This window comes from Anabrus simplex, chromosome 5, assembly GCF_040414725.1.
Source record: "Anabrus simplex isolate iqAnaSimp1 chromosome 5, ASM4041472v1, whole genome shotgun sequence".
Taxonomy (NCBI): domain Eukaryota; kingdom Metazoa; phylum Arthropoda; class Insecta; order Orthoptera; family Tettigoniidae; genus Anabrus; species Anabrus simplex.
The window spans coordinates 428,638,477-428,656,193 of record NC_090269.1 but is presented as its reverse complement, the minus strand read 5'-3'; the positions used below and the strand labels follow the sequence as shown (position 1 = coordinate 428,656,193).

The 17,717-nt window shown below is 37.5% G+C and overlaps 1 protein-coding gene across 11 annotated transcripts in view; it reads left to right on the top strand.

Annotated features, from left to right (window-relative positions):
• The window catches only part of l(1)G0196 (inositol hexakisphosphate and diphosphoinositol-pentakisphosphate kinase), a 543,939-nt gene that overhangs the window by 403,905 nt on the left and 122,317 nt on the right, over nucleotides 1–17,717 (top strand). For all 11 annotated transcript variants that reach the window (XM_067147825.2, XM_067147823.2, XM_067147820.2 and 8 more), the window contains one exon: nucleotides 9,308–9,516. In XM_067147825.2, the coding sequence (XP_067003926.1) occupies nucleotides 9,308–9,516 (209 nt within the window). The remainder of the gene's footprint in view (nucleotides 1–9,307; nucleotides 9,517–17,717) is intronic.

Sequence of the window (17,717 nt, the reverse complement as noted above, 5' to 3'; positions counted from 1 at the left end):
AAAGGAGAAAAATGTGAAGGGAAAAAAAAGTTACATAAACCACCACCACCAAAAACAATGATAATTTCACTGATTCATGCTTTATAGCAACAATTTAATAGCACTATATTGAGGAGCAAAATTAAAAATGAATATTCCTTGTTTTCCCATAAGTTCAACGCCTTGTCCACTACATAGGTGGTGGGCAGTAGTATGAAGTAAGGGTTAAGTACTGTGTGCCCTGTGACCGCTATGGTAGCTGTGAAGGTCCTGCAGGAACCCTGAGAAATGTCTGCGAATGAGGCTCTGGTGAAGCCATGTTACATGTAACCAATCTCATGATTAGACCCGTATTGAATTTGCTATAATATGCTTACAATATTGTGAATTTTTTATATCCCACCTTTTCAATACAATTGGTTTTATGTTGTTAGATCATAATGCTACAACACTGTTTTATAGGGACATGTTTCGCTTGAATTTCAAGCATCCTCAGCCTATATAATCATCTCAAGGTTAAGACCTGTCGTATTTGATTAGTTTTGACAAATTTATGCTTAATTATAATTCTAACAATAAAGTAATAAAATACATAAACATAGGAATTTATGTACACATTAATAGTTTAACAATATGAATGACTATACTAAAATTGGAATAACCATTAATTCTAAAGATATTGACAGCCAAAACACAGTGTCTTCAAATGTTGAAAATTTGGCTAAAATTGTTTTTTCAAAGTTCTAGTTTATTAAAAACAATTGTAATTTGACTTCTACGTTAAAACTTGAGTCGTAATTATAGTTCAAACTTATTGGTGTCTTAAGATTAAAATCTTGGATCCGTTTGGAATTTAGGAGTAGGAGTAGAACCACAACAGATAAGTCACCGTAATGTAACAAAGTCCACAAAGTTTCATAGTAGCAGTCAAAGGGACGCACCATCATTCAAATATTATGAAAGAAACCAATCAACTCATCAAGATCTTGGATTGACGTCCCTTTTGACTAAATACCTCATAAATACATACTACTACCAACGGAAAATCTGATCGTAAATGTACCGGGCGGTACACCTCCACGCCGCTTATTTAAAATTTGCGCCAATTGAAACTCCTCTGCTGGAGGAAGCCTGAACTTTATCTACGGAATTAATTTTCAAGTTTCTCAGAAGATGTCACTACTGGGAAATTTTGTAGTTTCTGAACTGGGTCGTTTTCGACGCATTTTTGTTTCCCTATTGTAAGAAGTGTGAACTTTCTCTTCTAGAGGACACTACTGAAGATCAACAATAGTGCACCCTAGTGCGAAGTGAAAGAACTGTTTTTTGGAGAAAATTTTTATTTCAAAAGTTTGTTTCTTGTTAAATTTCTTTCTGTTATTGTTTAGGTTGGCTGTATACCCCTTTCTTTCCCCTTGTTTTGTATTTAGCCAATCCCGAATTTTTAGAATTAATTTCTAACCAATCAGGTGTATCTTCTCCAAAGAGGATATGTTGCTGTACCCTAGCCAATAAAGTGATTGTGGGCGGGTGTTTTCTTACCTGAAACGCCTCGAACTTTCCGCGAGAGTATATAAACTGCTGATTTTAGGGTCTCTGTGCCACTTCAGTAACATCTTTCAGTGTGTAAAGTACGTAGCAGGGGGCGGGAAGCGCCTCTTCCTTCGGGCAGCAGTTCAACAACAAGGTAATGGCCGATTAATAACTTCTTTTCTTGCTAGCTCAGCAGTTTAACTCTCGGGGCGGGTCCGAAGCGTTTCCACCATGTAACTTTCCCTAAAATGTAAAGACACCTTGTATTTATTCTATCTTTTAAGCTACATATTGGGATAGAGAGTGCTTAACCCTCTCGAGCTCCCACTCATATTGTTTCGAGGTGAACTTATTTTTCATAACCGATTCTTCCTTAACGTAATGTAAATTGTTTCCTTCCTAAGTCACCTCTTTAGTATGGGATTAGCCCTTGCATTAGCAGCCTAGAGCCAGGTTAGGTTTTTAACAAAAGGTATTAGGAGTGCGGATCGCCTCCTCTCAAATTGTTATTTTAGAGGTCATGTAATTAATCTTTTTCTCACTTAATAGACCTCAGTAGGTTGGGTATTTTACCCCTGTGTCTATGTCCTGAAAAGACAACTTGAAGGTGGAGTTTGGTGTGGCCTTTGAGAGGCTTAAAGTTTGAGAGCGAGTGGCTCTTTCTTGAAAATTGAGTGTGGTATGCCTCGAGGAGGCTTTTCTGTGTAATTTGGAGCAAGGGCTCCTGAGCATGAATGGGGTTTTCTGCCCCTCTGGTAAAACTTATTTTGGAGTAAGGTTGGGCTGATTGCCCAAGAATTGTGAAGTCGGGGCGCGAAGCCCAAATCCGGTAAATATTGTAACTATACTTTTGTTGCCTTGCTACTCTGTACCTGCCATGCTTGTTATGTCTTAATTTTGAAAAGAAAATATAACCTTGTTAGATTTTACATTAACTTTAATTTCGTAGTTTGAGACCCGTTCAAGCCCGCACCTTCTTTCACCTCCACCTACCGCAAAAACACGGTAACAGTAAAAACAAAACTAGTTTGATGAAACTAACTAATTGAACATTTTACGTCCAAAACTATTAAATTACAGTAGCAAGCCTCAAAATTAAAACAAGAAGCTGAATTCCAAATGGATCCAAGATTTTAATCTTAAGACACCAATAAGTTTTAACTATTATTACGACTCAAGTTTTAACATAGAAGTCAAATTACAATTGTTTTTAATAAACTAGAACTTTGAAAAAACAATTTTAGCCAAATTTTCAACATTTGAAGACACTGTGTTTTGGATGTCATCATCTTTAGAATTAATGGTTATTCCAATTTTAGTATAGTCATTCATATTGTTAAACTATTAATGTGTTCATAAATTCCCATGTTTATATATTTTATTACTTTATTGTTAGAATTATAATTAAGCACAAATTTGTCAAAACTAATCAAATACGACAGGTCTTAACCTTGAGATGATTATATAGGCTGAGGATGCTTGAAATTCAAGCGAAACATGTCCCTATAAAACAGTGTTGTAGCATTATGATCTAACAACATAAAACCAATTGTATTGAAAAGGTGGGATATTGAAAATCACAATATTGTAAGCATATTGAAGCCATGTTTAGACGTAGCAGGCCACTGGTGGATTAAGTGTGCTTTCAAAGCAAATACAAGCCTTGGTTGGAAGAGCTCAAAACTACGACAACAGCTAGATATGTATGACAGCCTTCAGCCTGAAGCTTATGAAACCCAAATCAAGACTTAGTTGCCAGATTGGAACCTTGAATGTTCTAAGACTGACGAAGCTGAAGATAGAGTTAATATGATGTGAAGGAGGAAAATTATCATCATGGGGATGAGTGAAACAAAATGGAAGGCAACAGGAATAGGACACCTGGTCTGCAAGTAACTTGGAGTCAAGAAATGGAGTGGGTTTATACTTCATAAAAATATAGACCATTGTAGCCAGATTGAATTTGTCAGTGATAGCATAATTAAACTCATGGTAAATTGGAATGAAGACAAATATCATATAACCTAGATGTGTGCCTCACAATCAGGATGTTCAAATTATGAAAAAGAAGTCCTCATGATTAACTTGGAGGAACACATGGACTGTGAAAATTTTATAGAAATGGGAGATTTTAACATTTACGTTGGATCGGACAGACTGGCAGAGAGTGAATATCTTCTAGGTCTTTGTATGAGAAACAGTATGGTTGTAGTAACACTTGTTCAAGAAAAGGGATTCACAGATCATCACAAGATTTAGTTGAGACAATAAATATCAAAGTGTGGTTGATTTTATATATATGCTGACACAAGTTTGCAAAGTTATAAATTATGTCAAAATAATTAGTTAAAATTGGGATGGAGACCACAGGCTGTTTGTTGCAGATATTGCAAAGAGAAGACCTCCCTAAAGTCCACAACAAAAGGACACAAAAAATAACAACTTGGAGACTTTATGAACGAAGGGTGAATATTCAAAAGACATTACCAAAAGATGATCTGAGATCTGCTAATGAGGAACGGAATAGGCTGAAACGAGCATTGGTGAAGACAGCTGAGACAGTATGTGGACGACGGAGCCAAATAAGAAAATCCAGAGAGACAGAATGGTGGAATGATGATGTTAAAAGCTGCTGTCAAAGCTAGAAATGGTACAAAAAGACCTTTATACTGTGGCAGAGTGTGAGGAAATCCAACTGAAATTGAGAGCTAAAAGATTACAGGTCAAGAGAATAGTTGACATTGAGAAACAGAAATGCAAGGTCCTATCATAAGCATTGGTGAAAAGAAATGATAATACTGTCAACACAGTATAGCTTCAAAATGGAGTGGTAACTAGAAATGAGAATGAAATATTACAGGAGTTCAGTAGATTAAATCATTTACTGAACTGTAATTCGAAAGATGACCCTTCAAATCCTATCAAGAATAATGCAGGAAGTTTGACCTGGCTGGAAGTGGAGACAACAAAGACTCTGCTAGACATGATCATAGCCCTTGGGGACCTGGAATACAATGGTTGCACAGAGTACTAAATAAAATTTGGGAAGAAAATGAAATCTCCAATAACTGGAGGCAAGGTGTGATCAATCCACTATTTAAGAAAGCTCGCCGAAGGAAGTGTAATAACTCTTCTGTCTTTTGGGGGTTGAAAATTTATGAGTCTATCCTGGAAAGAGAAATCAGAAAATTTGTTGAACCTAAACTTGAGGAAGAACAACTTGGATTTAGACCAGACAGATCAACAAGAATGTTCTTTCAAAAATGTTGGGATTAGTATAGAATGGTTACTATTTGTTTTAATACTGAGAAAGAATATGATCACATACTCATGTAACCACATGTAGGAATGTCTGAGATGTAAAGAAGTGCCATATGAAATTATATTTAAAATTAAAAAACTAAACCAGGAATAAAAAAAATAAATAATTTTGCTGTACGTCGCACCGACGCAGTTGGTCTTATGGCAATGATAGGATATGAAAGGGCTAGGAGTGGGAAGGAAGCGGCCATGGCCTAAGGTATGTATTAACGTTCGAAATCGCCTTTTTGGCCCAAAAAGGCCATTTTCAGTTTTTCGCTGGAAATGAAAGCTTGAAGTCTCTACTTCAAAATGAGATATAATTCATACATATATTCCAACTGTAAGTATCCGAAAATAAGATTTAAATAGCCATATGCGCGCGTGATAAGGGGCGTGGCTGCAGTGTCCTGCTTACATGTAAACATCTTGTCAGATTTTCTTATTCAAATTCACCTTTTTGGTGAGTACATAGTTCATAGTTCTGACTAACATATGTCAATACTTGTATATTTCAAAGACTTTTATTCCATTGGTAGGCAATGGATATAAAAAATATGTTTGCATCCTTGTGGGCAAGTGGTCTTTCACATTGTGACCAAAGAGTTTGTTTCTCTGAGAGTGTATATAAAATGGGTTCTAAAAGCCGATGTAGAGCAAAGAAAAAGAGAAAATTCCATGGAAACAGACATAGCAAGGTGAATGTTACTTGTGCTGTCAGTATAAATAGTGAGACAGAAGGTAGGCCTAATGTAAGGGAATCATTTGCTAGTGCTTCTCAGTCCAAACTTTCGTCTGTAAATATTGAATCTGATAGTATTAGTGACATTTACAATATCATTATTGACATAGAGTGCTTTACACGTTTATTGTCTGCATTAGCTTGCCCTAGTTGCTTCAGTTGAAATAAAGTTTTTGTAAAAACCTAGGAATTCTGAGATTTGGTTGGGGAATGTCCCTTGCATTGTTTTTCAGCAACTGTGATTATGAATTCCGCAACTGACAGGAGCGCTCATCGATAATTAAATTATTTTAATAATTTTAATTCAAACCAGGCCTGTCCTTTGGCATTCTTCAAGTAGTGAAGCCTATATATGAGCGACTCACTGACCCAGAAATGCTAAGTCCTTGCATGCATTAACTCAAAATAATGTCATTGCCATGGTATGAAGAAGGTGTCCTAAGGAGACATAAATGTGGGGCTTGATACCTTAAAATTAGGAGTGATAGATGCTGTTTGCCATTTCAACTGGGAGAACGGAGTGGAAATAGAAATACTGAAGAGGATGGGAATTGCTCCTGGCAAGTACACATCATCTGGTGTGCTTGAAGCTGATGCAGTATGGTTACACAAAGGTGCAAATCAAAGAACAAAAGCAGAGGAGGCGGTACTTGAGAGGCAGAAGAAAACTAAAAGAAGACAAGAAACTTCTAAAAGAGAGTCCAACCTATGGAGCAGGCAAGTTTCTAGGTGCCCAAATAAGTGGGTTATGTTCACAACTTAGTCCTAAAACTTCAGTGCTGTTTTTGTTGAATGTAGTTTTTTGCACACCTTCCCACATTTCAAATAAATTTAAATATCCTTAAAATTGAAATAGAAAAATCAATGATAGATTAAATTAAAGCTAATGAATGTGGGAATGTTGTAAACTAGTAATTTCTTAATATTGTGAATATTGTTATTGTTATTATTATTTTTATAGCCATTTTAACACGGGTGATTAATTATTTTTAAACTTTAGTCAAAAATTATGCCTAGCTCCCTTTCTGTTTTTGATAATTAGAAGATCCTAGTTCACAACATTCTATGAATGAAATACTTCAACTTGGTGAACACAATTTCAAGATTATAACATTTTTGGAAATTTTATGACATTTTGAAAATTTATGTGTTTTTTTTCATTAAACTAAATTTTTGGGTGAAGATAAGGCACAAAATTTTGGTTGCATTATACGAAACTGTTAGTCTAATATTTTTTGTTTTATGGTACGAAACTCAAAAAAAATTGGTTAAGAATTTTGAATTTTCCTTCGAAACGTTAAGCACTTGCCTGGTGTAAAAATGGGAAACCACGGAATACCATCTTCAGGGCTGCCGACAGTGGGGTTTGAACTGACTATCTCCTGGATGCAAGCTCACAGCTGCGCACTCGCCCGGTAAATCAAGAAACTAAGAGGTGTGTGCAAATTCAAGGAGGCAGGACAAGTTGTGTTGAACAAAGAGCAGAGTCAAACTGGGAAGTTGTCTATCACCACTTCTCTTCATTATTATTATAATGGATGAGGCTATGAAAGCAGTGAAAAGGAACAGTCGGGCTACAGATGCGTTTGTGTTTGCCAACGATGTTGTTATGCCATGCAGTGAGACAGAAGCAAAATAATTGGCTGTCACTATTCTAACAGCCACAGGGTTTAGAGGGTTTCATACTCTTACTTATTAGAAATAAAAACAAATACTATATGGATAATAAATTATGTTCAATAAAACAGGGTACACTTGGAATGTGAGTAATAACTCTGTGTAGTACGGATCTGTGATATGAGAAATAAGAGGCATAATTTAAGAGTTTGGGAGTAAAATTATGAGTAAAAGTAAGATCAGTTAATCAAATCTTCTTTTTCATTATTAAATTTGTTATTCTATACAACTGACCACAAAGTATTCATGAGTACAGCTAACCTCCAACTGAGCACGTGAGTCAATCTTATAATAGAGCATGTGTGTGATGTCAATTATTTAGCACAAAATTTGCTTTTGAAGCTCTATTTTATGAAAACTACATTTCAGTTGGGTTTTTTTTTTGGCAGCAGGTGGCTTCCTCTCTTGTCTGTCAATTTTGACATTAAACATAATCATAAGTTAAATACTCTCGGCGATTCTTTCCAAACATTAGATCAGCAGCTGTGGATAGACAGGATGAACTGGTTGTAAATACCTGCACCTGGCTACCTGGAGCAGAGAATTAATGATTATTATTTATTCTTGTCAAAAGCATCACATTATACAGTATATATAATACATAATAATACTTATGTACAATTAAGACAGAGGAGATAAGACAAAGATGACAATCTAAATAACTTTAGCCCCATATGTAGCAGTGGTGTAAGTGCTCCATAGTTGGTTGAACTCTGCACTAGCAAAAGGTTGATGATGTGGTGTAACCCCATTTCTGCAAATTATCTTTTGACCTTGTGGCCCCTGCTGTGAGCCTATTCAGAGTTTTCCACACAGGCCATTCTTCAGTGAAACCGGCAGCTAAATTTTCTGATGGTGTCATACAATGGTGTTCAGATCTCATCTTCCACATAGATAACCAGGAAGATTTCTGTTGACCAATATTATCAGTTGCTCTCAAGAAACTTGAAAAAGGAGGATAATGACCATATAATGGATGTTTATTTCAGGTAGTAACCTTATGCTTTCCTCTATATGCAGTTGTTTCATACCTGATCTCTAGAGGGGCATTTTCAGCCAAATAGTAGAGTTTATCCCTCTGTGTAGGTTTCAGGCATCCAGTAATAAGTCCACATGACTCATTAAGAGTGATATCTACTTATTTTGCTTGAGTAGAATTATCCACACCACACTGGCATATTCACCTGCAGCACAACACAGGGATAAAGCTGTAGTTTTAACTGTTTTTGCTGCTGCACTTCAGGATGTTCCAGTAATTTTGCATTAAAAAATATGTTATTTCTTGCAGATACCTTTTGTTTTACGTTCAGACACAGCTGCCTAAAACTCAATGTATGACCAATAGTGAGCCCAAGATATTTAGGTTGAAAACAGTTGTACTCCTCTCCAATGTAGTTGAAGCTTCCTGAGAGCCTGTCTATTCCTGACATGGAATGCGCACACTTGAGTTCTACTGGGACTTGGTTTCAACTGATTCTTACCATGTTTATGTGGAGCAGAGAGGTGAAAGAAGGTGCAGGCATGAATGGGTGGATGTAGAAAAGTCAGAAGATTAATTTAAAATAAATTTGGAGCTATATTTCTTCCTTATATCTTTTGTTTCTTTTCAAATTTTAAACTTTACACTTTGCTAAGCAAATAACAAATCAGGTACAAAATCTAGCTCGTGAGCGTGGGTAACACTACTAGGAAAATCAGAATAATCAACTAATAACCAATTAACAACCTGACCTGGAAGCTCCCTAATTGCAAATTTTACACGAGTGCTATTGCTCCTCTCGACCAACAGGTGTACCTTCGGTACAGTAACAGTCTGACTCTTCCAGAGCGGCATTCACATTTAATTCCGCTTGTTCAAAGGTCTCACTCTGAGAAGAGAGAGCAAGATCATCCACATAAATAAAACTTTGTGTGCTTTTTGGCATAGGTTGATTGTTAATATAAATGTTGAATTATAAGAACCTGGTTTGTATGAGTTTTTGCTCGTGTGGACTCTCATTTTCCTCCTTGTTTACGTAGGTATTTAAATTGCTTTTCTTAGTAATGGATATTTTCTTTTCTGTTCATTGTCTCCAGGGTGAAGTCTCGACTTCATGAATTGATGCAACAGGATCATGATTTTACTGCTGAAGATCGAGAAAAGATCAATCCTACTCATTCCATCAGCATTGCAAGTGCCATGGATTACGTGAAAAATCCAGTGAAATGTTGTGAGCATGTACAAGATCTGATCCAGAAACTCATGAACATTGTGCGGATTAAGAAGGACGATCCTAAAACTAAAGGTAGATAAAGTTATCAACTGATATAATTTTAATCATTAAAGCCAGACCAAAAAAGCATGACGAGAAAAATTCAAAGAATGCAAGCAAATGTTTAACAAAATTACTCTCTTCTTCCTCCTCCTCCTCCACTCTTACAGATTTATGTCATTTACCACTTCAAGTCCTATATATAAAGATAGGATATAAACTATGATAGGTCAGTGCAGGAAGAGGGAGAAATGGAAAGAATCACAAAAAGACAAGGGCAGTCTAAACATCTTCATACACTGCCGTCTTCAAATAGACTGGCTCTTTCCTCTTCGGTCTCGCTTCTTCTCATCCCCGACACGCTCATTCATGCTTCCCAGCTTCATCAGAAGGGCGCCATCAACACCCCTGAGGGGCCATCTTGATATCTCAACTTGGGTTCCTTCTTTTTCCTTTTATCTTGCATTCCTCCTACTCTTTTACCACCTATATTATCTTTTTATGTCTCTTCCCTTTTTCTGTGTTATCTGGCTTTGTTTTAATTAACCCACATGTCCTATATCGAAACTGAACATCTATCGGGATGGCTCCTCAATGATAGTTGAAGCCCACCTTTCTGATGAAACAGAAACAAGCTTGTTGGGTGCTGAAAAGAACTGGGATGGACGAGAACAGAGCCACGGCAATATATGAAGATGTGGAGATCGTCCTTGTCCTTTCTATTTCCCCCTCTTTGTATTTGTCCTTATTACATGTTCCGTTTGATCATCCTGTCTTTCTGTGTATGACTTGATTTGCACTTGTTTATTGCTTTCCATAACTTGCATTTAAGTTCACTGTAACGGTTAGTGCTGTTTGCTGATGTCCTTAGAGGCCAGAAATGTAATTTGGCAGGAGGACTGGTATGTTGTTATAACGGTGCGTGCAGCTCACTTCCATTGGAGATGTGTGTGAATAAATGTCGCACCACCTCGAGACAAGGAATGATTTTTCATTACATTTACCATTTAAGTGATGAAATCCTCTTAGTGTGCTGTGAAAGCTTTGTTTATGAAAGGGATGCTATAAATGATACTGCATAAGTTCTCCTGACAAAAACAAATCCCTTTAAAATTGCCTTTTAGTCAAATTAATGTTCTCTCATTTATATACTAAATATACAACTTTATCTTTTGTATTGTATGCCCATAGACATTTGTTATTCAATTGTATCATGACAGTCATTTCAGAAAACAGCCTTATGGATTCTGTTGCCATTCTCATTTCAGTATTGCATTAAAATATTCATTGATTAACATTTTTTATACAATGTCTGTACGTGACAAGTTAGTATTTGCCATGAGTGACTCAGACACACATTGCACAAACTGATGATGAGTGTTTGAGTAATAATGCCTTATTGGGAGAGGGATTCAAGAGAGAAATTTTAATGTTGCTGCATTATGGGAGGTTACAGAGAAATGGAAATTTTGAAATGAAATTTGTACTCGGTCTGCAGCAGAAATGAGTGTTCAACAAATGTGACTGGCTCTGTGTCCATTAGAGTCGAGATTGTTGACATAATTGCATTTAGGAAGTCCATATTATGTTCAGATTTTATGATACAGTAGAAGTCCACTATAGTGAGTACAGCATGTAATGTGAACCCTGTTATAACGACAATTTTGGTCTGCCCCCTTTAAAATTCCTATATTAAACTGTGTAATATTCTTCGGTTACAGCGAGCGCCCTCTCACTGATGAATCCGTTATTACGAGCGATTAAACACACGCGATATTTCCGTTACCGATATGTATGCACCCCAGCAATTATGTTGCGTGCGATCGTTCCCCTCATTGTCGTTTCCTCGCTATGTCCACTAGCAAGCTCTCTTGTCGACAGTCGAGGGCGATGCGGAGTCGATTAGTAATACCCGTCGACTGCTCTTCCATAAAGAAAATTTGAAATGCAATAGAACATCTTTTTGTAATAATTGCGCAAATAACATAGCCTATAGCAGTTGTTAACTCATTAAAAATAAAGGCTGTAGTAAATGATCTCTTAATTTTAATGTTATATACAGAAATTAAGTAAGAATGTGATATACCTCAAGATATGGCAGAGTACATCACTGATTTCAGAGGATAGTGTATATTTTCCCGCGTCTAGTTCAATTTCGGAAAGGCTATTCCTATGTACATTTTTTGCAAGGAGGTTATCATTTCTCTACGTGCAATTGAAATGTTTTCCTGATACATATACGATTAGGTTAGCTGACACTATATGAAGAAGAAAACTGAAATGTTTGCCACAGAAGCCTCTGGAGTGATACCGTATTTCTCCGAATCCAAGGTGACTTTTTTTTCTCAGAATCTCGCGTGAAAAATTAAGGATCGTCTTGCATTCGCGACCTAACGGTAATGAACACCACTGGCAACTACCGCGGTTACCATGCTGCTTCTTTTCACCCCTGCGCGCGCATACACAAAACTCGTTGACAATAAATGACCGCCTCTTTATTATACATTATACATTATACAGCCACAGCAACAGGTTGTAGAATGCCTCTGTGTAACGTCACTGGATCTTGGGAAATAGTGAAGAGAGAATGTCGTTCTATTAGCCTCTACAAAAACGTTTCTCAAATCTGCAGGAATGGCATCAAAACATGCGAGCCTTCGAATTCTTAGAAAAGCCACGACTCAGTGCAGAGTTATAATGCGTCTACTGTACCTGACACATAGTAAAATTAAGTTTTATAGACAGCAAGAATATTTATGTGATGGATCGCCGTATTGGAAACATACGCGGAACAGGTACTGCCGGCAAATTTTCAATGGGTTATCGCAGATATTATGATACTAATTTTCAGTTAATAGTTATTAAACACTCTGAAATATAGAGTAATTGTGTAGCCTTGAGCTCGATAGCTTCAGTCGCTTAATTGCGGCCAGTATCCGGTAATCGGGAGATAGTGGGTTCGAGCCCAACTGTCGGCAGCCCTGAATATGGTTTTCCATGGTTTCCCATTTTCACACCAGGCAAATGCCGGGGCTGTACCTTAACTAAGGCCACGGCCGCTTCTTTTCACTTCCTAGGCCTTTCGTATCCCATCGTCGCCGTAAGACATATCTGTGTCGGTGCGAAGTAAAGCGAATAGAAAAAAAGAAAAAAAAAATTTAAAAAAAAAATGGTGTAGCCGCAAGAAAATACAGCAAAGGCCTAACTAAAGGCAATATTTGGCATTGGTGTGAAGGCAAAGATAGCTAAAATATGCGTACTGTACAAAAATGCACTCAGTAGCTCGCAACAAGGACGCTATAAAGAAGTCAAAGATGAAATGTGAGGTATGTGCATGAAAAACGCAAGGGCGGAATGGCCATACCATGGTGCAGTAAACTCGTTTGTTAACCTTCAACATCCGCAATTGGGCCTATACATCGCTAGCTGCTGAAGTAGGCCAAACCCGGCAAGCGAGATGTACGTGTAGAGGCCGGTTGTAGCTGACACTGAGTAAAAGTAAGTTTTATAGACAGCAAGAATATTTTCCTGATGGATCATCGTACTGTAGAAATGCATGGAATAGATATTGCCGGCAAATTTCCAGCGAGTTCTCCTTGATATTATAATGCCAATTTTTAGTTAATGTTTATTAAACCCGCGGAAATAAAGAATAGTTGTGCAGCCGGAACAAAATACAGCATAACTAAAGCCAATGTTCTGCGTTGGTGTGAAGACAAAGGTAGTCTAAAAATGCGTACTGTACAACAAAGGCATTCATATGATTTTACAAAGTACTTTTTAAGCCTGATTTAATTTTTTTTTAAGGAAAAGTGGGAGTTGTATTGCATTTAGGGTTGTCTTGGATAAAATCAAACGCACAATTTCATGTAGTATCAGATTTCAAAAAGTAACGAACTAGTAAGCCATAGTGTGGATATCATCCGCGAAAATGCAAGTTTTGAACAAACTGATCACCGTTTCATACCAATTTTAATGTGTATGGGGGTTTTCCCAAATTTTACACAAAATTGAATATAACGACAATTCGCTGTAGTGAATAAATTTTTCGCTCTTATGAATTCCTGCTTTAACAAACTTCTACTGTACAAGAAAAGTTGATGAAGGAGCTAATGCAAATTAAAATGTTGAACGTAGGATAAAGTAACTTGGGAAAACATACCATCACTCGTACTGTTTATAATAGTGATCTTAAGGTAGTAAATATCAAGTATTTATTAAGTAATGTGGAAATCAGCTGGTGGATACAATATCGTAGCATATTCTATCAGGGAGTATGATAGTGTAAAATACATATATACAACTAATATCTGCCTAGTGACAAGAATGAATAGAGTAAGAAATAATGAATTAATATAAAAAATAATTGTAAATGTGAAAAAGTTTTTGATCAGATGCAGAGAATATGGTGAGTCACGTAACAAACTCGGAAGTCTTAAGTATGCAGATATTCCCTCTACATGATACGAGAAGGTTGTCTGTGTCCATCATAACCTGAATAGGATGAAAAGAAGGAGATCAGGACTTTCAGGATCTGTTGGTAAAATTTACAACAGACATCATTCAAAATTCCATCAGGATCATTAATATAATTCCTTGTGGTCCTCAACTACAACATATGCCGAGCAAAGCCACCTTGCACATTTACATTTTGCTGACAACATCACTGTGATTGAAGAAGACTACAAGCAATCGAAGCAAATAAAGTGGGCTTCAGGATAAATGCTGAGAAGTCTGAGATCATGCATATGAACCCTATGCCCCTGTACACCAAATCCTACTTAGGTTTCAGTGACTGGATCTGGGTAGTGTTATTGCCCAGAATGCAGATGCAGATGTGGAGGTTAGGTACCATAAATTGAAAGATGACTGCTGTTTTCTGGGGAAAGAAAAAGAGCTTGTCTCTTCACTATCCATATCACTGAAGATCTAAATATGTTTACCTCCACTGTCATTCCCGCTGCCAAGGATCAGCAAACATCAATAAACAGCTTGATGTCTTACAACAGAGGTCCTATCACCAACAAAGAGATTACTGCACTTAACACTCATTCTGCACATGGTAGACAACAAAATTCCGAAGATAGCAATAAGATGGATTCCACCAAATGACAGAGAGGTTGCTCTGAAATCGTATAGTGACAAAGAATTGCTCGATATCTAGACGTGAGCTTCTTGTGGGAAGATGTCATTGGGCGAGATACAAGGGAATGGAGAAAACTTGCTGCAATATATGGTTCCTCGCTACAAAGTATGTTGATGTTCCAGTTATGAGTGCCTTGATCAAACTCAAGTCCTTCATTGAATGGTGTCAGGATACAAAAAATAGATGGTGCTATATCCTCACCTTCCCCAAATTACTGGATCATGGATGTTGAACTGCTGACAGAGATTCTGTACCAAGGATAATCTTTCCCTTCTATGTGGACTTCTATTATCAGTTTTGCAGTCATCATCATCATGTCCCCTTATCCAGCTCCTGCCGGGTCGGGGTATTTAAGATACTTCTCCATCTTCCTCTTTCCTTCCACCATTCCTCTTCCACGATCTTGTTCCAGTTTAAATTTAGTCTTCTTATGCCGCTCTTCGCTGATTCAATCCACCTTGTTCTAGGTCTTCCTCTTGCTCTCTTGCCCTCGCACTTTGCCTCCAGCATCTATTCTGTTCTCCTCCATCCTCTATACATATCCACACCAACTTAGTTTATTCTTCTCAACTCTGTCATTTAGCTTTCCTATCCCAACTTCCTTCCTAACGTCTTCATTTCTCACTCTGTCTTTCCTTACCTTTCCTGTCATACTTCTTAGGGATTTCATCTCACTGACTTGAATTCTATTCTCTTGCCCACTAGTCAAAAGTCCAAGTCTCAGCTGCATAAGTCAGTATGGGTACATAATACATGCATTTTGTACATTATCTCTTTACTTTTCCTTGGTACTTCTTTGGTAGAATGTATTACTCTGCTGTACACTCCTGCTAATCTCCAAGTCCACCCTAGCATTTTGCATTAATTCACTTCCTAGGTATTTAAAACTGTCCACAATTTTCAGACTCTTGACTTCCAATTTTCACAGTGCCCTTACCTTGCCTTTCCCCTCTCAACATCACCATAATCTTGCTATTCTCTGTATTGATTTTCACGCCATACTTCTCAATTTTTTTTGTTCAGTATATCTAGTTGTTGTTTCACTTCTTTGCTGTTCTTCCCCCAGATCACAACCTCATCTGCAAATAGCAGTATCTTCATCTCCATAGGCTTCCTTTGTTTCTTTTACAATTTCGTCCATGACCATAATAAACGAAACGGGTAACAGCACATTCCCCGTCTGAGTCCAGTCTTATTCCTAAACCATTCTGTCTTTCCAATTGGGGTCAGTACTCTGCTAACACAGTTGTTGTACATTGCTTGCACCATTTCTAACATTTCTCTTCCCGAGCTCAATAGCTGCAGTCGCTTAAGTGCGGCCAGTATCCAGTAATCGGGAGATAGTAGGTTCGAACCCCACTATCGGCAGCCCTGAAGATGGTTTTCCATGGTTTCCCATTTTCACACCAGGAAAATGCTGGGGCTGTACCTTAATTAAGGCCACGGTCGCTTCCTTCCCACTCCTAGCCCTTTCCTGTCCTATCGTCGCCATAAGACCTATCTGTGTCGGTGCGACATAAAGCGAATAGCAAAAAAAAAGAAAACATTTCTCTTCTGAGTCTCTTTTTAACCATGGTTTCCCATATCTCTGGGAGCACTGTCATATGCCTTTTCTATATCTATGAAAGTCATTGACCAGATCTTTTCCTTATTCCTATTACTTTTCTATCAGCTGTCTCATGCTAAAGATTGGGTCCACTGTAGATTTTCCATTCAGCCATATTGTTCCTCTTGCAACTCTCCTTCAATCTTTCTTCTCACTTTCCTTTCTAATATCCTTTCCAATATTTTAACTACCTGCAATATAAGTGTGATTCCTCTATAATTATCACAAACTTTCTTGTCCCCTTTCTTAAACTCTGGTATATTTTTTTTTCCAGTCTTCTGGTACACATTTGTGTTTTCACATACACTTTAGTAGTCGGTACAACCATTGGATACCAGCAGGTCCAGCAGCTTTTATCATTTCCACACTGATTCATCCATCCCTGTTGCTTTTCCCATCTTCATCTTTTCTACTCTAACTCCACCTTCCGCATTGTTATATCATCCTCTGTTGTTGAGTCTTCATACTGTATTGCTTCTATCTCCCCTGTACAGTTGTTCACATTCAATAACTTATCAAAATACTCCTTCCCTCTTCTCTTTATCTCTTCTGCGTGTGTTAACAGTTCCCCATGTTCCTTTTTTACTAGCTTTGTGGTAACTATCTGTCCTCTTACTTCTTATAAGTCCATTCAGCATCTTTTTACTGCCACTTACATCCACTTCCATTTTTTGTGTAAATTCTTCCCAACTCCTCTTCTTTTCTTCTCCTACCACCTTCTTACATTTCCATTTGCTCTTGAGATAATTCCTTTTGTTTTCTTTTGTTTGATCTAGGTTCCATTCTCGCCAGGCTGTCTTCTTTTCCTTCACCACTTTCCTCACTTCTTCATTCCACCACTGTGTCTCCTTTTCTTTCACTCTTGTAGATGTCCTACCACAAGCACTCTCTTATGCAGTAACAAATGCCTTTTTAAAATTGGCCCACTCCTCTTCTACATTTTCCACTTCAGTAATTGAGATTTGTTGCTTCAATCTCCTGAAAAATCTTCCTGTACATTTTTGTCTTTCATTTTCCATACTTTTATTTTGCTTTCTCTGATCTTTTAGTTTTTCCATTTTTCTCAAACGTAACTTTGCCACCACAACTCTATGGTCCCCATCAAATGCTTCTCCTGGTAAAGCTGTCACATCCATCAACTTCCTGCGATTTGTCCTTTCTACCAAGCAGTAGTCAATTGCTGATTTTGTTCTTCTGTCACCCCACCCATATCTCATAATTTTCCTGCTGTTTCTCTTTCAAAACCGTGTATTCCCCACTATAAGTACATTCCTTTCACAGAAGTCCACTAGTTCCTCTCCTTCACGATTCTTCTTGCCATATCGATAGGGTCCAGTGACTTCTTCCTTTCCTTGTCTCTCGTTTCCGACCTGTGCATTCAGATCTTCCATAATAACCACTTCCACACCTGAAATTTCTCTCTCTACTTTCTCCAAGGATCCTTCAATATCCTCATCTTTAGTCTAATCTTCATTATTCTGT